At 38.4% G+C, this 24,487-nt stretch overlaps 6 protein-coding genes across 9 annotated transcripts in view; 3 read left to right on the top strand and 3 right to left on the bottom strand.

The window, feature by feature from the left end:
* Positions 1–7,910, bottom strand: part of Cpsf73 (cleavage and polyadenylation specificity factor 73) — an 8,297-nt gene extending 387 nt beyond the window's left edge. Inside the window, exons 1-14 of the mRNA XM_013307074.1 lie at positions 7,702–7,910; positions 7,359–7,422; positions 7,186–7,283; positions 6,714–6,842; positions 6,154–6,331; positions 5,883–5,972; positions 5,626–5,776; positions 5,196–5,371; positions 1,799–1,928; positions 1,382–1,557; positions 739–988; positions 471–655; positions 269–394; positions 10–184 (exon numbers count right to left, since the gene is read on the bottom strand). Of these exons, the coding sequence (XP_013162528.1) occupies positions 10–184; positions 269–394; positions 471–655; positions 739–988; positions 1,382–1,557; positions 1,799–1,928; positions 5,196–5,371; positions 5,626–5,776; positions 5,883–5,972; positions 6,154–6,331; positions 6,714–6,842; positions 7,186–7,283; positions 7,359–7,422; positions 7,702–7,775 (2,002 nt within the window). The 5' untranslated portion in view covers positions 7,776–7,910. The remainder of the gene's footprint in view (positions 1–9; positions 185–268; positions 395–470; positions 656–738; positions 989–1,381; positions 1,558–1,798; positions 1,929–5,195; positions 5,372–5,625; positions 5,777–5,882; positions 5,973–6,153; positions 6,332–6,713; positions 6,843–7,185; positions 7,284–7,358; positions 7,423–7,701) is intronic.
* Positions 2,452–4,921, top strand: LOC106114375 (delta(24)-sterol reductase). The gene is made up of 4 exons (XM_013307554.1): positions 2,452–2,819; positions 3,041–3,228; positions 3,393–3,660; positions 3,734–4,921. The coding sequence occupies exons 2-4, from the start codon at positions 3,043–3,045 to the stop codon at positions 4,873–4,875; spliced, it is 1,596 nt and encodes a 531-aa protein (XP_013163008.1). The 5' UTR covers positions 2,452–2,819; positions 3,041–3,042; the 3' UTR covers positions 4,876–4,921.
* A 223-nt stretch (positions 7,911–8,133) lies between the features above and the next one.
* Positions 8,134–12,511, top strand: LOC106114479 (protein KRI1 homolog). The gene is made up of 11 exons (XM_013307712.1): positions 8,134–8,338; positions 8,431–8,634; positions 8,841–8,974; positions 9,142–9,290; positions 9,574–9,718; positions 9,947–10,156; positions 10,371–10,506; positions 10,625–10,710; positions 10,818–11,099; positions 11,357–11,526; positions 11,655–12,511. The coding sequence occupies exons 1-11, from the start codon at positions 8,224–8,226 to the stop codon at positions 12,436–12,438; spliced, it is 2,415 nt and encodes an 804-aa protein (XP_013163166.1). The 5' UTR covers positions 8,134–8,223; the 3' UTR covers positions 12,439–12,511.
* A 426-nt stretch (positions 12,512–12,937) lies between these two features.
* On the bottom strand, positions 12,938–14,986 carry RpS9 (ribosomal protein S9). The gene is given in 4 exon segments (NM_001312319.1): positions 12,938–13,137; positions 13,660–13,846; positions 14,304–14,535; positions 14,934–14,986. Coding segments are annotated over 3 exon segments (585 nt in total). The 5' UTR covers positions 14,527–14,535; positions 14,934–14,986; the 3' UTR covers positions 12,938–12,962.
* Positions 14,987–15,169: 183 nt separating this feature from the next.
* Positions 15,170–22,346, top strand: LOC106114444 (nose resistant to fluoxetine protein 6-like). 4 transcript variants are annotated; one of them, XM_013307670.1, is made up of 12 exons: positions 15,170–15,349; positions 17,312–17,451; positions 18,487–18,835; positions 18,967–19,075; positions 19,178–19,262; positions 19,490–19,656; positions 19,961–20,158; positions 20,315–20,485; positions 20,664–20,808; positions 21,230–21,428; positions 21,563–21,705; positions 21,960–22,346. In XM_013307670.1, the coding sequence occupies exons 2-12, from the start codon at positions 17,329–17,331 to the stop codon at positions 22,083–22,085; spliced, it is 1,815 nt and encodes a 604-aa protein (XP_013163124.1). In that variant the 5' UTR covers positions 15,170–15,349; positions 17,312–17,328; the 3' UTR covers positions 22,086–22,346. The 4 variants fall into 4 exon arrangements, with proteins under 4 accessions (XP_013163124.1, XP_013163123.1, XP_013163121.1 ...); XM_013307669.1 differs by lacking the exon at positions 15,170–15,349 and adding an exon at positions 16,751–16,887 and having other exon boundaries at positions 21,245–21,428; XM_013307667.1 differs by lacking the exon at positions 15,170–15,349 and adding an exon at positions 16,751–16,887.
* On the bottom strand, positions 22,237–24,447 carry LOC106114445 (pyroglutamyl-peptidase 1). The gene is made up of 3 exons (XM_013307672.1): positions 24,066–24,447; positions 22,897–23,132; positions 22,237–22,651 (listed from the first exon to the last, which is right to left on the bottom strand). The coding sequence occupies exons 1-3, from the start codon at positions 24,288–24,290 to the stop codon at positions 22,411–22,413; spliced, it is 702 nt and encodes a 233-aa protein (XP_013163126.1). The 5' UTR covers positions 24,291–24,447; the 3' UTR covers positions 22,237–22,410.
* Between the last annotated feature and the right edge of the window lie 40 nt (positions 24,448–24,487).

The raw sequence follows: 24,487 nt of genomic DNA, 5'->3' as shown, positions 1-24,487 counted from the left end.
GTTACTTACCCTGATTAAAACCTGCACTCTTCAATATAACATTTATTTTGTTCGTGCTTACGAGCGTGAGAAGGTCGATATCGACGCGCTTGCCGGCGACCGTGAGCTGCAGCTTGTCGCCCTTGAAAATCTTGGGCACCGCCTCCTCTCCAAACATCTCCTGCAGCATTTCTATCGCGCACTCCTGATACAGTGCACAGAATATATTTACATAAGCATAATGAAACTATGTTAAAAGTGGGAAGTGCGGGCACACAGAATATGTTACCTTGAAGTGCATGCGGTCGAGTTTGGGTGCTAGAGGTGCGAGGCGGGGCGCGGGCAGAGCGGCGGCGGCCAGCACTGCAGCCGCCACCGCGTCCGCGTACATGTCGGTCACCGGCTGCGCCTGCCACTGCAATGCGAGCCGTGTGTCAGTGTGTGGGCGGGGCGCAGTGGGCGGGGCGAGGTGCGGGGGAGGGCGCGGTCACCTCCAGCGTGACGACGGGCGGGTCGAGGGTGAGGTCGAGGCAGCCGTAGAGCCTCCAGCGCGTGTCGCTGAGGAAGTCGACGTGCCCGGCGAGCTGCAGCACGGCGTGGCGGAGCAGCGCGGGCGTGCCGCCGAAGTGGATGGACTGGCGCTGCGTCACCTCCGACTGCGTCAGCTCCGTGTACTCTGCGGGAGAGGAGCGCATCACGTTACGTTGTGTAAGGCGAGCGGAGCAGACATATGTCCCGGTGGATGCGTCAAGTACTGACTGTTGAGGTCGGCGGGGGCGAGGATGTGGTAGTTGAAGTTGCGCTTGACGAGCACGCCCTGCAGCGGGCGGCCCGGCAGCGGCGGGTCCATGGCCAGCGAGCCCATGACCTTGGCGGTCCTGTCTCCGCGGAAGGCGAGGGTGAGGAGCTGCGTGTTGCGGGGCGTGTGCACCAGCAGCCGGCCGCGGTGCTCGCGCTGCAGCGCCCCGCGCAGCCGAGACATCTCGTTCTGCTCCCCGTGCACCAGGACCTGACACATCACACTCACATCTATACAGGTTCCGTAACTACTCGCACGTCCGACTGACCACAGTCGCTTTACCAACTACCTTTCTAATTTTTTTTATCTGCGATACGTTACTTGGAAATTCCAAAAGCTTTTACGATTCATTAACAGACGCGTTTCTGACTCCACAAATCAGTCCATACTACAGCAAGTCTTGAAAATAATAAAAAATGTCAAAGTGAGTCATTCAATGAAAGTTAACAATTTAGAATGAACATCTGTAGGTACGTGACGCGGACAGTCGTGATGTCAGTGATTTCAGTGATGTCAGTGATGCCAGTGATGTCAGTGATGTCAGTGATGTCAGTGATGCCAGTGATGTCAGTGATGTCAGTGATGGACAAAACGTGTACTGACGACGTGCGGCGGCTTCAGTATGTTGATGAACTCTGAGGTCTGCTGGTAGTCAGTGTGCGCGGAGAAGGAGATGTAGTCCACCGACATCTTCAGCGGCAGCTTCTGTCCCGACATCGAGGTGATCTCCTCCGGCTCCGACAGGATCGTCTTCGCCAACGTGCCCTCCACGCAGTACCCTGCGCCACAACATATACCGAATAACCAAACCAAACTTCTTTCTTCTTCAAAAAATAACATATTAGAAAAATAATAATTAATTCACAAAAGCTAGATTTATACATAAAGATATCTTCATTGCCCACTTTTTAAATATCAAAGCTATGAACAATGTTGCCTGAACAATTTTCGCCCTTTATCAAAACTGGGAAAACTGCAATAGTACGAAACGTGCTGTGTGTGTATGGGTGATATATGGACCTGCAATGATGACACCGTTCTTGGGGTCCGTGCACCAGGACTCGAAGAGCTCACGCGACAGCCCGGACTGCATCATGCCTGGCGACGCCATGATCACACACGGACCGATGTCCTCGAAGTGATCGATGCCCTGTAAAATATCGTACTCAAAAATTCCTAATCACCATATACATAGTTATAATTTTAGTGCTTTTCAATATCTTGACATTTTTTAAATAAGGAAATAATGGAAAGGGTATGGATTTCGCGGGAGAAATCATGTATAAAGGTAAGCATACTGCAACTTTTAGATGAATTCTTGTATTTTAAGAATCATAATAAAATAAAATCAAATGTATGATATAATATTTATCTCTGTTATCTCCCTCCGATAAAAGATTCGATAATTATTCAGAGACCAGGTGTCTTATAGCGTCACAACATTTTTGATAGAGTTTTTTAATGATGATTATATTATTGAACCAAACACCTTTACACCTCTAGTAATAAGACATATTTTAGCCTAACGCATACTGTTATGCGTTACAATGATTCATACTTTACTGTAGCTTTCAAGGTCAATATACGATTTTGGAGAATTCGCATCAACGTTTAGAAGTACTTTTATATAATTTCAATAAGCCGTTACGTTATCTATAAAACACAACTTAGATATATATTTTACACAAATTACCCTGGTTTTATATATTTTTAAATAAATAGTTCAGAAGTAATCTACATTCATGATTATGTGAAATGGAACGCAATTTGTTTAATTATGTCATTGTTATTTTTTATCTGTTACGATAGCCGACAACCGGCTAAAGTATTTAGGTATTCTGATTTAAATCGTCGACAATTTGTTTTTAAAATAACTTTTATAAGTTCGTTGCGGCATTTTTGGCGGGAAGACGTGTATAAGAAATAATAATGTATCGACATTATCTATAAGACAAATTATACAACCTTATCGAGACATAGATAAAAAAATAATTAGTTGCCGTGAGGGAATACTGTTATAGGTCATACTAATTTATATGCGGTGAGTTATCATGCTACTTTCACGTAAAAACATCTATGAAATTTAAAATTTGTCCACACTTTATTATAGATAGATATACTTATATGAATTTATTTGTGCATATTTTCCTCTTTAAAATCTTATTTTATTGTAGTAATTTTCAATAATTTTACACAAAGTTTTATAAATATATCTTGTAAAACTAGTCAAAACTAAATAAATTATCATTATTTAATCATCAGCAATGATTCCTGAGGCTCTAAAGCAGCGGCTGGTGACATGGCTGGAGGAGCACCGCGAGCTGGTGGTACTGGTGTTCTGTCTACCGGCCAGCTTCCTCTTCACCCTGCTGCTGAGAGCAAGGGCTTGGCTGCGGAGTCTGGGCACCGGCCCCGACCATGACACCGCCGTCAGAGAGATACAGAGAAGGGTAAGGGTACTTCCAAAGATTACTACCAAAATTTTACAGATAACACGACTAAATAAAATAAAAACGGAAACTGTCGTTACATTGCTAATGATGTTATGGCCATAGTTTTGTTCGAATTTGGAATACTAAACGATCACAAGAGTAGCTATGAGTATTATTTCCAGGTACAAGAGTGGAACAAGATGGCGGTGAAGGAGCGACGTCTCCTGTGCACCGCGAGACCGAACTGGCTGTCTCTGTCGACGACGTTTTTCCAGAAGCACCTGCACCACCGCGTGCCGGTGCCGCTGTACGATATCCTCGAGCTGGACGAGTGCGCCATGACCGTCCGCGTCGCGCCCATGGTCACCATAGGAGACATCACAGAGTATCTCATACCGAAGGGGTACTCTTTGGCGGTGACTATAGAGCTGGTGGACGCCACCTTAGGAGGTCAGGACATAGTCATATGACTATAGAATTGACGTATTTTCAAACGGTTATCGTAATTATGTGTTGTTTTCAGGTCTCGCGATGGGCACGGGCATGTCGACACACTCGCACAAGGCGGGGCTGTACCACGAGACCGTCACCAGCTACGAGGTGGTGCTGGCCGACGGCTCCCTGGTCACCGCCACCGCCACCAACGAGCACGCGGACCTGTACAGGGCGCTGCCCTGGTCGCACGGCAGCCTCGGCTTCTTAGTCGCATTGACCTTGAGGATCGTCAAGGTCAAACCATATATTAAGTTGAAGTATACCCCAGTCAGGGGCCAGAAGACCTACTGCGACATGATCAGAGATCTATCTGGGGCTAATTCGGCAAACCCTGCGGTGCACCCAGACTACATTGAAGGTACTATATTTAGCAAGGACAGCGCTGTCATCATGACCGGTGACTACTCGGAGTACGAGCCGCAAATCCCAGTGAACCGCTGCTCGAGGTGGTACAAGCCCTGGTTCTACAAACACGTGGAATCGTTCCTCACTAAGGGAGAAGGTGTCGAGCTGATACCCCTGCGCGACTACCTGCTGAGGCACAACCGAGCTATCTTCTGGGTGGTCGAGGACATGCTGTCGTTCGGCAACGATCCCGTCTTCAGAACATTATTCGGCTGGCTGCTGCCTCCGAAGCCGGCCTTCCTCAAGTTCACCACGACTCCCGGAGTGCGCGCCTACACCTTCACCAAGCAGGTGTTCCAAGATATAGTTCTACCTATAACCGAGCTGGAGAAGCAGATCGAGGTGGCCAGCGTGTTGTTTGAGAAATTTCCATTGTTGGTGTACCCGTGCAAAATTATCGATCACGGTCCATCGTCGGGTCAACTCAAACATCCCGATAAGAAATACCTGGTACCGGGTACAAGTTACGCGATGTACAATGATCTAGGAGTGTACGGTGTACCTGGTAAAGTGAAAGAGAAGAAGTCTTACAACCCCGTAACCGCAATGAGGGAAATGGAGAAGTTCACCAGAGAAGTGGGAGGTTACTCGTTCCTGTACGCAGACATCTTCATGACTAGAGAAGAATTTGAGGAAATGTTCGATCTGACGCTGTACGAGGAAGTGAGGAAGAAGTACAAAGCGGAGGGCGCGTTCCCACATCTGTATGATAAAGTGAAACCGGAGCTGGATGTGTTCAGTATCGGGGAGCAGAATGCAACATAACATTTCTAATTTTAAAATACATTAATATAAGTAAAAGCACAATAAGTAAATAGATTTAAATAAACTAAAATCTTACTATTACTAATATTATTATATTATATTATAAATGCGAATATTTGGATGGATGGATGGATGTTTGTTTGAAGGTATCTCCAGAATGTCTGCATGGATTTAGCTGAAATTTGGCCTAGACGTAGAACATAGTCTGTAAGAACATATAGGCCGCTAATATTTTATATTTTAATTTGTCGGGGACGGAGTCGCAGGCGTCAGCTAGTGTGAAATAATTGATGAGAAAGAGCTGGAACAATAGTATGTACCTTGAGGTTGGAGATGTGTCGGAAGACGAAGGGGTTGTTGACGGCGATCTGCCTGCGGATGCGGTCGTTCATGGCGTTCACGTAGGTCTGGTACACCGCCATGCACTTCTTGGCCAGCGAGGAGGCGTAGTAGATGGGGATGTCCTGCAGCTCGGGGTGCAGCGACCAGTACTCGTCTGACACAATTCACAATCTATACTGTAATGCTGCTGAACATTCTTCAGTATCCTGGGAACTTTAACTCTTATGACCACTATTTACATCATCGTATTGTTTTTTTTTATATTATGCATTTTAAGAAAAAGGTGGAAAGGGAAAGAAAGAGGACCCTAATTAGGCATCCTGCACACACACTTATCGGACTGTAAGACTTGAGAGAATAATAAATAAGATATAGAGTAGCAGTAGCATAGCAGGCAATGAGACTGACCGAGTATGAGCAGCAGCTCCTGCGCGCGGCCGAGCGCGAACACGGGGATGAGGCAGCGTCCGCCGCGCGTCACTATGTCGTTCACCAGCCCCGTGAACCTGCTCTCCCGCTCCTCGCGCTTCTCGTGTATGTGCGTGCCGTATGTTGACTCCTGCACACGCACACATCTCATTCACCACCCACACTACACCACTGGTTACACTAATGCACATCACCTTTCTTCCACACATTGCAATAGTATCAATAAAAGTACATACTGTAATGAGCACGTCCGGATGTACTGTTGGAATCTCAGCAGCCATTAGATGACGATCTTCCTGTCTTGAGAAGTCTCCAGTATAAAGAATCTAATAAAAAAATTGCATTTTATCAACCATTTTTCCATTTTTAACTAGGTAAGACAAATCATAGTTCTATTACAGTCACAATCAATCTAGCACAAATGGTACTTATATGTTGCTTACGAAAGCTAGTCGCATCAGTGGAAAAAGAGTTTAAATGTAACTTAAAAACAGATACAAGGTATACCTTCACTCCAGCGATTTCTATCATAAACATGGCTGCACCGAGCACGTGACCCGCGTTGTACGCCCAGAAGCGCACGCCGCGGACATCCTTCTCCTCGTGGAAGTTGATAGTCTCTATGCGGTCCATTGAACCCTCCAAGTCAGACTCCGTGTACAACATTTGTTCCGTTGATATGTTGCTATAAATTATAAACACATTTCAAATTTGAAACATATTACATCATTGAATGAATAATTGAATTATTTGTATAAATAAGTAACAGAAAAGAAGGATAATTTAAGAAAGGAGACACATTAGTATAGACAATAATCTTACTAATATTATAAATGCAAGTGTTTGGATGGACAAATGTTTGTTAGAAGGTATCTCCAGAACAGCTGCATGAATCTCATGGAAATTTGGCAAAGATGTAAAAAATGTGTACATATAAGCTATGAATTCATTTAATTTAAATTATGCGTGGACAGTCATGGGAGACAACTAGTGTACCACAATTAAGTTTTTGTTAGGTAGAGACAGTATAGGTGCGCTTTCTACATAACAGTTAGTAACAATCTCACCTGACTTTGATATAATCGGAGACCAGCCACCTGTAAATGGCTTTTGTGGCATGTGTCATGAACACTCTGCCCTTGAAAGAGGTCTTTGTTAAGAACCAGGGGAGGGCGCCACTGTGGTCCAAATGGAAACTGAAAATTATTACAATACTTTATGTAACATTCTTAGTAACAATTGTTCAAAGTAAATTCCATTTATGTTATGTCTATTTAGCTTATTTTTATTTACTAATAAAAATATTTCATCTATACTAATATTAAAAAGAGGTAAGATTTGATTGTTTGCTTGTTTATAATACATTAATCAGGTGCCGAAACTACTGAACCAATTTGAAAAATTCTCTCACTGTTGGGAAGTCCAGTATCGCCAGGTGCTAAGGGCTTCATTTATTACAAGTTTTTTTTTATTACCCACAGACAAAGTTGTGAGCAACAGACAAAGTCGCGAGTGAAATATTTATTTATGAACACTTACTGTGATATCAGAAGCAAGTCAACTTCATCAGCTTCTATCAAATCCACAAAAGGCAGAGCATCCATTCCTGAAAGGCCAGGATGAATACCACAGTCCAACTAAAACAATAAATCAAAATTTACTACATATACCTTCAGCATACTTAAATATTGATGTACTAAGTCAGCACTCACCATAATCTTTTTTCCTTTGAATTCCAACATGATACATGATCTTCCTACTTCTTGGCCAGCACCTCTGTAATATTTTTTTTATGAGTAACATTTATTAAAATTTAACCTCGTGTGCGTACACCATGTGATTAGGATAAGGAAAGGGAATTATTTGAATGGTAAATAATCATTGGTATCTTTTGATGTAGAAGTATTTTATTGTCTTAGTACGAAAAAAAATATTAACACAATAACTAAGAAACCAGATCCAGGGCGTAATTGGATTATGTTCAAAAAGATCATTTATAAATTGTGGTGAAACCCAAACTTAAACTAAATAGAAATTTAGGAAACAAATATTTACAAAGGACGTATAGTAAGCTGGTCACTTTCTTCGATAGGCGCTTGGTCAGTGCCCTTTCTAGGATTTGTAGTCATTTTAGCTCCTTATTCTCAAATTATCATTTCATTTACGGCAAGAAAAATATCTCTTCTTTTCTAAAATAAACATAAATTGACACACAAACAAGTAAGCAGCGGTAAAATTTTAGGTTAATAGAGATGCGCCACGTTCTGTTCTTTATAATGACAATGACATAACCGATCGACTGAAAACCGGTATAAAAGATTCATTGATTTTTTTTCAAGAAATGTGTCTAATTTAGAATTTGCAAGTCGCAACAATTTGCAATTGTTGAAATTAACACATTAATTAAAGTCATTTTTTAACGTACGTAAGTGCTTGTGCCGCACTGAGTAACCTGGAATTTAAAAAAATAATAATTTGACATCCAAATTGACATGTGTCAACATGTGTTGTAGTGAGAAATTAGGTTACTTTTTTGTTGACAAAGTTATTCTTTAACGTATGAATTCATGAATAAAAATGCCAAAAAATAAATTATTTGATGAAGATTCCGATGAGGAAGTGGCTATTAAAACTGAAAATGAATACGCCAAAAGATATGATGCTTGGCGGGAGAAGGAAGAAAAATATAAATGTGAGATGTTTACTACATTTACTATGATTTTTTTACTACTGGTATAGTTGCTATTTAGATTTAAAATAAAATTTACTAATTTATGTTTTCAGTAGAGCAAAAATATGGGTCTAAAGCGTTAAATTCTGATGCGTCAATTTCATCGGACAGCGAAGATGAGAGCGATGAACCATTGGAAGTATCAGAAGAAACTGAGACGCAATTCCTGAAGACCCTCGCTCTGTTAAAAACAAAAGACCCGAGAATATATGACCCTGGTTATAAGTTCTTTGATGAAAAAGTTGAAAAGGAAAAAGGTATAAAGTTGACAATACTACTACTAACTAATACTAAGCTATTAGTAGTGAGCTGAACAGTCTGCTTTTTACAGAGTAAATTAATTTCACAATATAAATATTTTTAATTTTCAAATGTAACTGAATCAGCTCTATCACAGGAGTTCCGATAAAATAGTTTATAAAGATAAAATTTGCTAAAAATTACTTTAACACTTTAATTTCAGAGAAGGATGACCAGAAGAAGAAAGTGGTGTTCACAGACAGTGATGATGATGATGATGATGACAGCGGCAACATATTCAGCATTGAGAAAAAAGCCGAAGTTGATGAGGAAAAACAGGAACAGGAACACAATAAAGTAATAAACATTTTTTAACTTAAATACAAATTAATTTATTCAGTGAATTTGTACAAAATTCTTTTATTACAATGAAAATAAAAACATTAATTCCAAGTTTACTTGATTGCTTACCATAGTAAAAATGTTATAGTATTTATGAAGTACAATATTTTTTCATTATTCAGGATGGCAAATTAAAGGACTATCTCCTAGGCAAAGTGGAACATGTTGAAGAGGATGTGGAGAAAGAACTGGCTCCTCTGAAAGCTCTGTGGTCCGACCCCAAGCTTAATGAGGGAGAAGCTTTCCTCAGAGATTACATATTAAACAAAAGGTATGATGTCAACTGATAATCAATTAATTTTATGTCACTGTCACAAAGAACAGTTGCCAAATATTGGTCAAATAATTTACACTACAGAGAATTACAATGGAACTAACTCCAAAATATGATATCCTCTTTTGGCAATTTAGTAATAACCATAAAAATATATTATTTTAAAACCTCAATGAAAACCATTATGAGTTTTCGTTTTCCATTTCACTCCAATTCCATATCAAGGCACAAGTTATTTTATAAAATACTTTAGTTACTCTCATTTCACGCATTGGCTCAGGTACCTGGAGGAGGGAGATGCTGGACCGGCGGGGGACAAACTGCGCGATGATGCCGACCTGGAGGCTGATGAGGAAATAGTGGAGGAGCAGGGCAAGTTTGAGCGAGCATATAACTTCAGATTTGAAGAGCCTGATGATGAATATGTCAGTTACCTATCTTATCTATTCTATCCTTTCATTCTCCTTGAAAAATGTAGACATAAATATTTTTTGGATATAAAGAAGAAGTACTTTTTTCATTATATTTAGTACATTTTCATGATAATTAAGTGAAAGTAGGCTTTGACTTGTTATATATATATTAAACAAACTATCCTATAGTTTATTTAGATAATATTTTTGTGATTTGAATGCCTTTCTATATGTTTCCAGTTGAAACGTTTCCCGAGAACTATGAACTACATCAGGCCAAAGGACGACAAGCGGTCTCGGAAGCGCGCGGAGGTGCGCGCGCGCAAGGAGGCGGAGAAACGCAGCAAGATGGAGGAGATCGCGCGGCTGAAGGCGCTCAAACTGAAGGAGGTGCAGGAAAAGATCGCCAAGCTGAAGGAAGTCACCGGCAACCAGGAACTGGCGTTTAATGTAAGTTTACAGTGTACTTACCTGCAGGGAAAATACTCGAAATACTGTAAACAGATTTTATTAAATTGTACTTAAAAGAAGCAAAACAGCCAACAAAGATTTTGAAAATTTTAAAAATAAATAATGCTGCTAAAACCAAAATAAATAGTATGCTTTAATTGTATGGCGTTAATATCTTTGTGTTTATGTTTACCCTGTCTATATGTTTACTTAGGATGAAGACATAGAGGGAGACTTCGACCCCGAGGAGCACGACCGGCGCATGCGCGCTATATTCGACGAGCAGTACTATGGAGACGCGGACGACAAGAAGCCTGAATTTCCAGACCTGGACGAGGAATTGGAGATCGGTGAGGACAATCATATATATAGGTTTTAACTGGATTTTCAAATTTGCAACAATATTGCATTACAAAAAGATATAAACGTATAAATGTAACGTAAAAAATTAATTTTATCCAATTGCAGAAAATTGGGAGAAGTACGAAGATGAGTTTGGTCAAGGTGAGGTGGGGGAGGCTGAGGGCCCTCACTGCGAGGATGAAGACTTTAATGTAGGTATTCACACTCCTATAGAAAAATATTTGTAATATAACTTTCTCAAGTTGAAAGTTAAAGTTGCGTTATGGTCGATACAAAAATCTATCTCTTCCGTATCCAGATGGACGCGGACTACGATCCGAAGAAAGCGCGAGAGAATCTTCTAGAAGAATTGAAACGTGGTATGGGAAAGAAGCGTAGGAATAGAAAGAAGAAGTCCAAGCTCGCTCAGCTGCTGGAAGAGGAGAAGCCCAAATTCATCCCCGAAGCGGAGAGAAGTTACGCGCAGTTCATGGAGGAGTACTACAAAATGGATTGTGAGGATGTTATCGGAGGAGATCTGCCCACCAGGTTCAAGTACAGAGAAGTGGTGCCCAATGACTACGGACTCTCTATTGAGGAGGTAAAGTCGATAAACATTCTTATATTTTAGGTTACAGTAGCAGAACCCTGTTGAGCCAAAAATAATTTTGCAAATCTGGAATTTTAAAAGGACGCAAATTTATTACTTTATTGATAACTAGGAACATCAAAAACAAATGTTGGCAATTAATGCAACCTGCTTTATTTTTTTTTGCCGCCCTTGCGTTTTCATTTCATTTCTCCTTCCCATCATTTCCTTATAAGGTGAGACTAAATTTAATAATTCGTTGTTTCTAGATCCTTCTAGCAGACGACAAAGAGTTGACGCAGTGGGTGCCGCTCAAGAAGATCGTGAAGCACCGCCCGCCCGCTGCGGAGAAGGGCGAGGTGAAGACTTACGCTATCAAGGCCGCAGACCAGCAGCTCAAGAAGAAAATATTGCCCAGTCTGTTTAAAGAATTACCACAGTGAGTAGACAAAGCCGGTTTATCTTGCAATTTTACTTTTAGTACGTAAAAATATAGTGCCATGAAACATGTTAAATTTCCCTTTAACATTGTTAATCCTTAAAAAATGTAAATATGTTTTATTGCAGAGAACCAGAATTAGTAGTACCAGTAGAAGCTAGCAAAAAGAAAAAGAAGAAGAAGAAGAAGAAAGCAAAAGAAAATGTGGTGGAAAACAAAGAAGTTGATGAAGACGAGGTAAAAGAAAACAACACTGAAAATAATGATGACAAAATAGATGTAAAAGTTAAACATAAAAACGAGAAATCAAAGGAAAATGATGTTAACAATGTCAAAAGTGAGGAAAGTGTCACGAAAACAGATGTAGTCAGCGAAGTTGAAGAAACCACAGAAAATACAGAAGTTAAAAGTAAAAAGAAGAAAAAGAAAAAAGGAGACCAACATATGGAAGATCTCAAAAGTACTGAAGTAGAAGAAAGTAAAAGTACTGATAAAGTTTTGGGAGAAAAGAAAAAGAAACATAAAATTAACTTTGTTGTTGAAAGTGTATCTAAAGATGAAGAGCCAAGTACATCAAGTGATGTAGCACTAAATTTCCTTTCTAAAGGAAAAAAGAGCAAGACAAATTCGATAACAGAAAAACCCGAACCGCAAGGTGGTAAATTAAAAAGAAAATCGGAGCCAAACTCAAATGAGTCAAGTGAAGTTCCGAACAAGAAAAACAAACCTAATCAAACGAATGGAAATGCGTTTAATAAAAATAAAAAGCAAATTAAAAAGAAAAATAAGGGTAAAGGCAAACAAGATGAAAAACCAGGCAATCCACTGAACAAGTTGTCAGACGAGAGACTCAAAGCTTATGGATTGAACCCTAAGAAGTACAGAGGTTTCTTAAAATATAAAAAGTTTTAATTGTCCAAATCGTCATAATTTATAAGAATATGCATATTTTGTGCCTTTATCAATATTGTGTATAAATAGTGAATATTCAAATTGTTTTATTTCTCATTCTTCTGCTTTCGAAAATATTACGAAGATTTTTATTAAAACTGGAAGTATTATAATAATCTTTAGTGCCATCGTAATTTTGCTTCATTCTCAAAATTCATATTTTACAATATGACAACCACCCACTTTGTTCACATTGCATCTGCAGAACTCCTTATATTCCAAATAGCCTCTGATTTGAGATATTTGTATCCATTGCAATTTACATTTAATTTCAACTTTTACTATTCCAACCTCATCAAGAAAGTATAAATTTATTTAGTTTTATGTCTAAGACCTTGCTCAACAGACTGTGTACTTCTGTTCACTGACATTGTAGTATCACCATTCAGGTCAGGCCATCTGTGCAGAAGCTTGTTTACATATATCTTAATAGGGAAAAGATGTAAGAAAAACCAATATGTACTGTACAATTATAAATTTATTGTTTAATCTTCTTCGTCATCGTTAGCAGCACCGCCAGACTGACCCTTGCGGAGGTTCTTGCGCTTGACGCGACCGGGGCGGCCGCCACCGAACGGCGACTTGAGCGAGAAGTCAATGTGCTTGCCAGAGTCCAGCCGCACCACAAATGACGGGATGTTCACCACCTGCTTGCGTACACTGACAAACAAATAACAAATATTATTTACTGATCTTCAAGCATATTTCCCAGAAGCAAATTTACTAAGGATATACTTTACAAGATAATATGTTTTTTAAACATCATCACAAGTTATCATACATTACCTCAGAACAGCTTGTAACAAGCATAAATTTCAAGACATTGAACTGAGCACAAGGCTGTTCAAGTGGTCTTTAAGAATACATTTGCAAAGTCAGCAACCAGCCAACACACTAGTTGAAATGTTTTTGCTCAACATCTCGGCATATCTTCAATTCCTTCGCTGCTCTTTGGCAAAAATGCTATCTGTTACAAACAGAGCTTGTTTCAGAGCACCAACCAATAATAACCACATTCAAAAATTCCTCATATAGCAGCTTTCAATTTAATATAGAGTATTGCAATAAGTTATTTTTATAAAAACTCCATTATATAATACAAATGGATTATTAACCTTTTGAAACAATTTCTGAACATTTTGTAATAAACTAATATATTTTTAAAATATTTCACCCACTCACCGGATGTGCCTCTGTCGGATAAGAATACGAGCATGATGTATAGACTTGGCGAGACCAGCCTTGAAGACCTGTGTCTGCAGCCTGCGCTCCAAAAAATCCTCAATCTTGAGGCCCAGCACATAATCCAGCTTCATCTGCTTCTCATCCAGCACTCCAATCCTCACCAGACGACGAAGCAATGCATTACCTGTACAAAAGGATATCAATGTAATCGGAACTATTGTGTTTCCATCATTAGGTGTTTAAGAATTTATGTCAGTGGTAAATGATATCAACATAAGTTTTATCTGCCAAGAGGTTGCCAAAATCATCATTAAAATAAATATTGACATCCGAGCGAAATTAGGTAAAAACGTAATTAAACAACACATATATATACATACATCTATGCCAAATATCAGAGATACATGCAGCCATTCTTGAGATACCAAGATATCAAACTTCTGTCTACACATACAAACATTCGCATTTATATTAAGTAAGAATAATATAATCCTATTATTTTCATACTAAAGTAAAGGTTAAAAAGTTTTTTACATTCTAGTTTTCAATGAATATTGGTTGTTTAACCTGCCTTCCGACATCATGAAAATAAACATGTCACACAATAATAAAAAACGCCGGGCTCACGTGGTAAAACTAACCTTCAAAAAGCCTTTTAGGGTCTTTCTCCTCCAGCGTTAGCAGTTCTCTGGCAGCCTTACGGATGCGGGCAAGCGTATACTTCACCCTCCACACTTCACGTTTGTTACGGAGACCATATTCACCGATGATCTTCAATTCCTGGTCCAAGCGCGCCTTTTCGAAAGGCCGCCTCGGGGTTACGTAGGTCTTAGAGAAGACCGAGGGCACTCGGTTGTTCACCATGATGGCGAGCTAAAATAAAATAATAAATCAAAATTTGATTGTATTGAACATTTTTTTAAATGTTTTTTTTGGCTAGTTTGTCGCCACTAGGTGTTGCAAGAGTACAATCATAGGTCAAATCGATTAAAATAACACCTTGAGCGTAAGTTACTCTTGGGAATCAACACACATGGCATTATTGTAGCCTTGTTATCCACACATGACGGCTATGGAGATCGCCATGTTCTACTGTAAGGCAAAATAAGACGAATATTAAATCTGCTTACATCGCAACGACAGCAGCAAAGTAATGAACAATATTAAGAGGTAATGAATATAAACATACATTTGGGCTAATTTATAATTGATTTCAATTTTCAACTAGTACAATTTCAAATTAATCAATCCGTGTTAAAACATTTACAAACCTTCTTCCAAGACCGCTCGCCGTAAAAAGAGAGGTGTCAAGAGTGACAGCGACAGCGATCCCAGCGACTAACCAGCGACAACCAAAGAGCAAAGGCAAAGAGTATATAAACGACATCAAATAGAATTAACAGTATTGTCAAAAGTTGTTTATGATCAATCAATGACAAATCGATATCGAAAAATAGTAAAAATGAAAATACCGAAAAAATCGACATTTTTCGACAACAACGCAACTCGAACTCTACTCTCTAGGGAAGAGTTCGACTACAACGAAACTCGAACTCTTCTCTCTAGAGAAGAGAGAAGCAAACTTCAAAAAATTGCTGCCGTTATACAAATATGCTATTTTCCCCGAGGACGAAGAAAGACGAAAATCAGTACTTGTTCATTTAGAAAGACAAGCATATCTGACACGGTGAGCATAAGTCAAATTAAAATAAAGTCCCACAAGTTTCAAGGGTTACCAGTGAGCACGTATTTCCTAACTTCTTTGGAAGTATTTTTCTATTAAATTAACTTATCCAAACAGATTAACAAATTATCCTATATGTCATAACATCATGCGTGATATTTTTATGGAATTTCGAAATTATAAAAAAAGGCAAAATGACAATGAAAAGGGTTGCTAGCAGTTGCTAGACCCACATTGGTGAAAATATGTTGCTCTTTGTTTTAAAGGCCATTTGTCTATTTCAATAAAAATCTCAGATACTGTGTTACATTTATTTTAAGTTTTTAACATCAGGTCATTTTATTCTGTGCCTATTTGATTTTCTCCATTTTGTACTTAAAAAATATTTCGCGATGGTTTGACAGAATTAACCAAAATTAACTGTTGAACTTAAAAATAACATAGCAACTCAATTAGGTATGTGTGATTTGCGTATTAAGAACAGTTTTTTCTTCGACCCCGGGGTCAGATCGACTCCTGCTTTTGTCAAAAAGCCTTAGGGGTCTATATAGACCACTTTGGCCTCTGATTTAAATAGTCATCATTTCTTCAAGCGCCTTTCCAAAAGCAATTTAGCATACATTCATCTCTAGCGAGTTCGATCTGTTTGACGTTACTCTATTCGTTTACGTAAGCATAACTTTTGCTAAGACCAACATTTCAAATCACAATAGTCAATCATATTACAATGTAGCTAAGACAAAAACTAAATTAAAACGTAGTTCTCACAGTTGTTCTTACTATTTAAAATTTACATTAACAAATGTATTTTATTATCTAACAACTAGCGACCCGCTTCGGTTTCGCCCGGACGGCAAAGGTTTTATGTCGTTTATTTTTCTGACATGCCAGTAGTACCCTTAATCACCTTACCTATACTTACTATTTACTTACTCTTTGCACTTACAGGGGATTCCCGCCTAATGTGTATTATAGGAGAAACACATTTATTTAGGATTTAAGGAATAATTTTAAAACCAATAAATTAGCGATGAAAATGAGGTGCGACATTTAATTGTATTTGCAAAAAATATTATTGTGAGGATACCTTTTTTTAGCTTTTTAATATCGAATGGCTAAATAAATCAAACAAGGAAAATTTAAATGGGTTTGGAAATATTTTACATTCTTTAATGATGATACATACAAACTGTTCGGAATAAATTATCTACATGATCATGGAAACCGTTTTTTCCGTGGAATGTGAGAACCTACCAGCCAAACAGGGGTTTGGTTAAACGTCTCTGTTGTATAAGATTTGTAGATTATTGATGTAGATTAGATAAATATTTATTAATAACCCCACCTTCATTTTTTATTCTAATTTTTACGAGTTAATGATGTTCCAGCAAACCAGTTCTCACTGTGTAATATATTTAGGGCCGTGAGTCGCGACGCATACAATACGTTAGTTTAGTGAAAAAACGCGTTTGCAATGATTGTATTTTATTGTATATTTTTAATTATTTTTCCTTGCGAAGCTATTGTTCTTCAATTGAATGGTGAGAGTTGATTTTAAGTAATTATTTTAGCCTTATTCAATAATTTTAAATTTTCTGTAAAATTTATAGCCACGAAATAAATGTATAAAGGGGACCATGAAAAAGAGTTACTACTTATAGTTATTAGCAATTTTTGGTGATTTCAGAATTATTTTTTTTAATTTTGCTTTTTATCTGTGCCATTATGCCAGTCCTAATTTTTAATTATTTTTTAATTCTAACACCTCAGCCTGCCAGTTATCAAGCTATACTCACTTAAAACTTGTCGTGAACCCTTTGACACTCTCAACTTTGACTGACGAATCTCTTAGGGTTCGCGTACTCCACTTTTAGAAACCCAGACCCATATAACTGCCTTAGAAATTATACAATACTAGTTACCGGTGCTTACGATTTCGTTAAATCCGATTCTGTTTGTATTTAGATACAGAATATGACCGTATGCCGGCGATCTTCGGCCTGGAGCCATACCACGCATGTCTGCGTCCAGAGGACGGCGTCTACTGTCTATTTCGAGTAGACCTCCACGCTGATGAAGACAACGAGCTGATGCAGCTTATTCGTGTTAGTACAAGATACAATAACGCTTTTAATTTTTTTTTCATTCATTCCAATCCGAACACGAAATGTTTTCACCAAAAATTGCACGTTTCTCGCTAAGACTCGTAAATTCCTATAATTATCTGGTAACTCCTCACATAATTATATTATATTATTAAAGCTTCCTTTATATTGTTTCAATTACAATATTATTTTACTTTAGCGCAATGGCCGCTATATGCATAGCAGAATTTGACGTTCCTCCGTTTACTTAATTTCAGCATTTGGTTGAAATGAAATAGAACAAGGGCTTCGCTTACCGTAATCACGAGTATATTTAAATTTCAAAGGCTGTTGATGAATATGTAACTCATCTCTTATGGTACTAAACATCTAGGTAAATAAAAATGTGACCCGACGACAATCTTTAGCTTGTTTTCGAATATAAAAAAAAGATTCATTAAAAGCGGTGTAATCGCCGTATCATCAATACATCTAAACCTTATTTGGCGGTGGTTCGGAGTACATTCACTTTTTAAAGGACAAGGTCACTTATATTGATATTATTCCTTTATCGTCTTTCGATTTAATTTGACAAAATTAATTTTAGTAATGCTAATATTATTTTGCTTCTTTAATTCGTCTTCAACGTTGAAGGGCTGACTGCCAGCTCTAAGGTAGGGGTGACTATGCAATAATCAAATTCGCTAGCCTAGTAACTTCGCAAATATCGAATCACATTGGCGCATAGCAGGGATCGGAACTTCACGTTTTAATAACGATTTGGTCCAGTCAAGCACTAATATAAATATATTATATATATTGTTGTTAAATAACAACAATAATTTGAAGCGTCAATAGCCTAATGGTTAAGGGTACGGATTTCCGATCACGAGGTCGGGGGTTCGAATCCCGCCATTCGACTATTGTCGTAAACCATATCCTAGCACAAGCATACAGCTTAGTTTGGAATGGTAAAAGAAATATTAGTTAATTTACAAAAATTTGCTAATATTAAAAAAAAAATACTGCACTCAATATTAATTACAATCATTACAGGGTTACTCGGAACATACAGTGAAACATTATAATTATACATATATACAAAGAGGTGTTTGCGTGTCCACTACATGCCGTCATTTTATGCAGAACAAAACTGAAGAACTAAGTAGAGTTGAAGATGTTGGTGGTATCATCGAGAGATGCTTCAATGATTCATTGTTCAAACAGTACGGGCTGCAAGCGAAGCAATCCACTGTATACAATTGTGACAAACATAATGAAGAAATTACATACGATATGTTAGATTGCATTGTGGCGATATGTTTTCTTATTATTTTAGCTTTTAACATAGCTGGAAGTTGTTACGATTACTTCTATCTGTCCAAAATGGAAAAAAATAATAAAGGTAATTAATTACATTTTGGCATTTTTATGTTAATAATACAGAACAAATATTATATTGTTGTTTGATGTTGTTTTTTTAGTTTAATAATGGTAGACGCCAGCAACAACATTGAATTAAAAAATTTATTACAGAAAATCGATTTTTATCATCTTTCTCGATCTTTCGTAATTGGAAATGGCTGACGGAGTACAGAGCTTCGGACCCGAGGATGGAGAAACTGAAAGGATTCCACTTTGTTAAGTAAATACTCGAAAATAACACAATTACACACAATACCTCGGCTGTGTCACATAAAACTCCGAGAGGTTTCTAATTTTGTCAAATGATTTTTGTTTGTTTCAGATGTATACTAACGTTTTTCATAATGTTTGACCACTGCGCGTGGATCAATACCACATATACTGACTATCCGTTAGATTATGAGCGAGTAAGATGAATCTATTCATTTTCAATAACAAAAACTCTGTTAAATTAAATAAATAAGTATATTAAAACATTCTTTATAATTCCTTACCTAAGTAAGTTTGAAGATTAAACAAATATTTTTCTCGTAATGCCATTTTTATAGCAAAAGGTAGAAAACGAGCAGTTACTTGAATTCGCCAAAAAAGCGCTTGACCACGCTAGTTGACCTTGACATATTGTGTTGAACAGTACTACGACACGTGGGGCTACCAGCTGGTGAACGGCGGCATGATGCTGGTACAGATGTTCTTTGTGCTGTCCGCCTTCACCTTCACCTACAGTCTGCTCATAAGGAGCGAGAGGACGCCCCTCACTTGGGCCACATATCCTAAAATTATCTTGCTGAGGTTTTGGAGGTAAGAGAAATATTTTGGTCGATTCTAAGACAAGTGCGATTCATTTGAACCACGGAGTACATATTTAAAATGCGAATCTACGTTTCTATGTTTAGTCAGAAGAAAACAGACTAAAAAAATGATACTGATATTTTCAGCCTTTAAAAATAAATATGTCAGTAAATTGTAAAAATGCTACTTCAACTAAGTTTCAGTTTGAGTTATCAATTTCGACTGTGATACTAATTGTGGGTTTCCGAAACCAAACATATTGGCGATTTATTAAAGTAATATTTGTAAGTACATGTATGTACATTATGTGAAGGTTGAGCCCGGCGTACGCGTCGGTGCTCGCGTACACCGCGAGCTGGCTGCGCCACGCTGGTGGTGGTGGTGGTGGGGGCCCGCTGTGGCAGGTGGCGGGCGGCAGTGTGGCGGACGCCTGCCAGCAGTATGCCTGGACACATCTCCTCTACTTCAACAACTACGTTCAAGATAACAAGTTATGTGCTCTTCATACGTGGTACGTATAAGCTTCGGATTTAGCCTGCCTTTTGCTACCTAACCTTGTTTTGTAACTTATATAGTTGCGATCATTTAAATATCATAAGAGGTCGTGTCAAGTTTTTCCGGAACTAAAATTAGTAATGTTTTAGATAGAAGGTTGCTTTTGTCATAGGTACCTAGCGGCAGACTTCCAGTTGTTCGTGCTGGGTGTTGCAGTGGTGGTGGGCACGCGGGGCCGCATGAGACGGGTGGCGCTGTTTGTGCTGTTTCTTGTAGGCCTCCTCCTGCCGGCGTGGCAAGTCTGGCTGCAGGACTTGGACGCCATAGTACTAAAGAAACCAGAGTAAGTTAGTTGGTATTAGCGACGATTAGAGAAAAGCCGTGTTGAAGAATAATTTTACATTATTGTAACTATTATATATTAAGACTATTTTGGTTATATATTTAAAGTGCTATCAACACCGTGATTGTATCGTTACAATACAGTTAAAATTTAAAGGGAATATAATATGTCTGTGTAGGTTCTTTCGCAACTTTCACAACCCGACATTCCAAAAGATGCACATCTCGGGGCACGCCAACATCGTGTGTTGTGTGCTCGGCATCTACACCGCCCTCCTCGTCTACACCTTGCAGAACAACAAAGTGGACTTGTCAAAAAATAAGGTTAGAACTTGGGACTCGACTAAGAAAAGTGTAACCAATGATCGATCAGGAGGGGGAAACCTGGTGCGCCAACCCCATATAGAGTTGGATAAGGATAGGAGGATGATGATTGTTTCTGTTTTTATACTGGCTTTAGACGTGTTTAAATCAGCTCTGATCCGGTTCATTAGGTGATATAGACTTGTAACGTTGAGCGGCTCAACAACTAAATTAGCAGTTCTTAGCTCATCTATAATATTATACTATATAATAACTGAGAGTCGACGAGTCGCGCTTTGCCTGCTGACTAGCATTTCACAGCTCGAAACGTAAATCATGACTCTATGCCGGTCCAACTTGCGCTGAGTTGCGAGCCGCTTCATTGATCTGCTGTATGTGAACCGTGAGTTGATCTTCAGATCATCAACTCTCGCGGCTACAGATGTGTTGTGCGCAGATACTGAAGCACCTGTGCTGGATGGTGGTGCCGGGTGTAATGGCGCTGTTCGCGTCGTGCGTGCTCTTCTACACGGAGGAGCGCGCGCCGCTGCTCACCAGGATGGCGGCGGCGGCCCTGCTCCGCGTCGTCATGGCAACCATCTCCAGCTTCGTCATCGTCGCCCTCGTCATGAGGATCAACGGTGGGCTCAAGCTGGGATTAAACCTTTATTACCCTTTTTATCCTAATAGGATCAGTCATACAGATGAAAAATCGCTAGATGGCGTTGTCAAAAAAAGTGTTTAAATACAGATGAAGCATTTTAATACATTGCAGAGCGGATCAGCCGCCTGTTCGAGTGGGAGGGGTGGGTGGTGCCGGGCAGGCTCTCCTACTGCGTCTACCTCGTGCACCTCAACATGGTGCACGTGCTGCTCGCGCGCAGGACGCATCTCTCACACGTCTCCATCTACAATCTGGTACATACACACCATCTCTATATCTCGATAATGTAACGCTAACGCGTACAATTACCTGCTTTCGTTACTAAATAGATACCGCCAGCGCGGAAAAATATTTTTTTTAATAGCTTATGTGTTCGTCCAGAGTATACCAAATTTCGGCGAGATCCATGCAGATGTTTTGGAGATAGCTACTAACAACCATCCATCCATACATTCGCATTTATGATATCATAGACATTATGATATATGTATGTGTATACAATGCGCAGGCGTTGAGTTTTGTGGGTGTGTACGGGTTGTCTCACATGGCGGCGCTCATGCTGCACCTGCTGGTGGAGGCGCCGGCCTCGCGTCTCGCACGCGCTGCCACCGCCACTCATCTCAAGACCGCGTGATACTTCACCATACACAGAGCAAATGGCTACTCCACTAAAGTTATTGTTTTTTAAATAGATGGCGCTTTTCTTCATATTGTAGTGGAATTAATTGCTTTTTATTTTTTTAATAATTTATTAATCAACTTAAAAAAAATCAATACTTAAAATGTATGCTTGATGTTTAAGCAAGATTTTGTAATATTTTTTTTATTAAGTACTACAACACTTTGATGATTGTAACAGTTTATCTTAAAACAATAAATACATCTATGTACAATATACATAAATAAAAATTCGACTACATAGAACCAGTGTCCCTTTCTACCATTACATAGTAACGTGGTTATAAATTATTTTGGGCAGAATTTTCTCCATTGTCATCTAAGTTGACATCTTTGAACTTCTCCGTGACCTCTTTGGAGCTGTCCATTTCTATGACCTGCTCTAGAGTAAGTTCTAGAATTTTCTCCAGTGCTTTTGCTGTCACTTCGGAGGGATACTTTGGAATGTCTGGTACGTGGATAAATAATGTTCTTGTGTTATCCACACTTAGAGATGTATAATAGATGTATTCACAGAGGTATCTGGAAGAAAAACTTTCATAATTATTCATTCAAAAAGGGGTTACATGAAACTATAATTCACAGACCAGTGGGACACTGGCATCCCCGATCTCTCCAGTGCCCTAGACGGTTGCTCAACCGCACCCCATCCTAACGCCGATACAGTTCTGATTAACACACTTCATGCTACTTTGATTTCTTCATATGTGAGTAAACATGCCTGACGATTTATAAACATTAAATATGTTACAACAGTCATGTTTTACCTGCCAGCATCTTTAGAGGATATAGCACTGGTGTCATCCGTACAACTACCATTGAACTCCTTGCATATCCTCTCCACATTCAGCTTGGTGTGCAGTCGGATAGCACCTTCAGCCGTACAGATGTGATTGGCTGGACACTTGTCAAAATAGTCCATACGTTGGTAGCCCTTTCTGTGGGCCTGAGTTTCCAAAGTCATGCAGGAGGCCTCACTTGATACTCCCACATGGATCATAAGCTGGAAATTAGAGATAAAATCATTGGATAGGCATAAAAAATGGATACTTGAGATATATTATAAAATTTAGTAGCATTTATAACTTTAAAGTCGATTTTGTATTTTTAAACCAACTTCTAATAAATAAACCTAGTAGTAGCTTAGTATAGCATTTTTTAATTTTTGGGATATCCATTGATAAATTTTTATCTTCCATTTATTTTTTACAAAAAAACATGCAAAGTAGAAAATATTGTATTTCTCTTAGTTGTTATTACTAGTCTTTATAAAACATAAAATATTATCAACATAGTTTTATGCAGTTTTAATCTATGTGATAACATATCAGAGCAAATACTCTACAATACATCTGCAACAAAGCTATCAATTCTGTAGAACAATCACAATAGTTAATAAACACTTCACTTTTATGATGCCTGCTGTTCTCATTATCTGTTTGTAACATAATCTAATTGCAAATATACATATCCAATAGATTGTTGCAATAAATGTAATTAATATACTTTCCGATCACAATTATAGATTGATTCCCTAGCTTAATAGATGCCTTTTGTCTATGTTCTTTACACTAATTTCTATCCTTGAGGGCTCCCATGTCATGCTTGGACAGAAAACTAACAATGTCAACTTATATGTAAGAATAATTTTATAAATGATAATTATTCTCTTTTAAGTTTTTCTTAATTTTAGAAGTCCATTCACAAAATACCGAATTTCGAAATAATGCTAGTAATAATCATTTACAAATTTTTGTATTCATCAACTTGGTTACTAAATTAGTAAAATATTATTATCAAATTATGAACATATAGCATTATAAACTTAAATTTGTTTTTAAATTTTGGATTATCTTTTAAGTTATAAAATAATATAAAAATGCATTTTATATTTTATATTCCTAGATTGTGAGCAATTATTATAAAGTTTGAATACCTTAGGTGTATGTGTTTCCCATAGCGCCGGCACGAATTCGTCGACATTTTCGTAAGTAACTGGAATTTCTAGCAGAACCAATTCGATGTTGTGTTTTGTCTCCAACATTTCCTTGTTTATAAGTTTTACCGCCTCCCAGCTCGCATTTACTGGATGGTTTAAAAATGGTCCGAAGCCGGTCACCAAAACCAAAGGTTTAAAGAGAAAATCTAAATCGTTAGACATTACTATAGATTAAATGGAATGATTAAATTTTTTATTACCAACTGTGAAATTTCTTTTAAATACAAAACACAATTGCAACTGACATCAATTTGAGTTTGATAAGTTTTGACAAGCGACGATAACCAACAGGATTAAAGTCAGCTGATTTTCTTCACAAATATTGCCAGTCTGTTGACCGGATTGTCTTTGGTTTTATA

This window comes from Papilio xuthus, unplaced genomic scaffold (genome assembly GCF_000836235.2).
Source record: "Papilio xuthus unplaced genomic scaffold, Pxut_1.1 DF828142.1, whole genome shotgun sequence".
NCBI classification, from domain to species: domain Eukaryota; kingdom Metazoa; phylum Arthropoda; class Insecta; order Lepidoptera; family Papilionidae; genus Papilio; species Papilio xuthus.
This window is presented reverse-complemented; position numbering and strand designations above follow the sequence as displayed.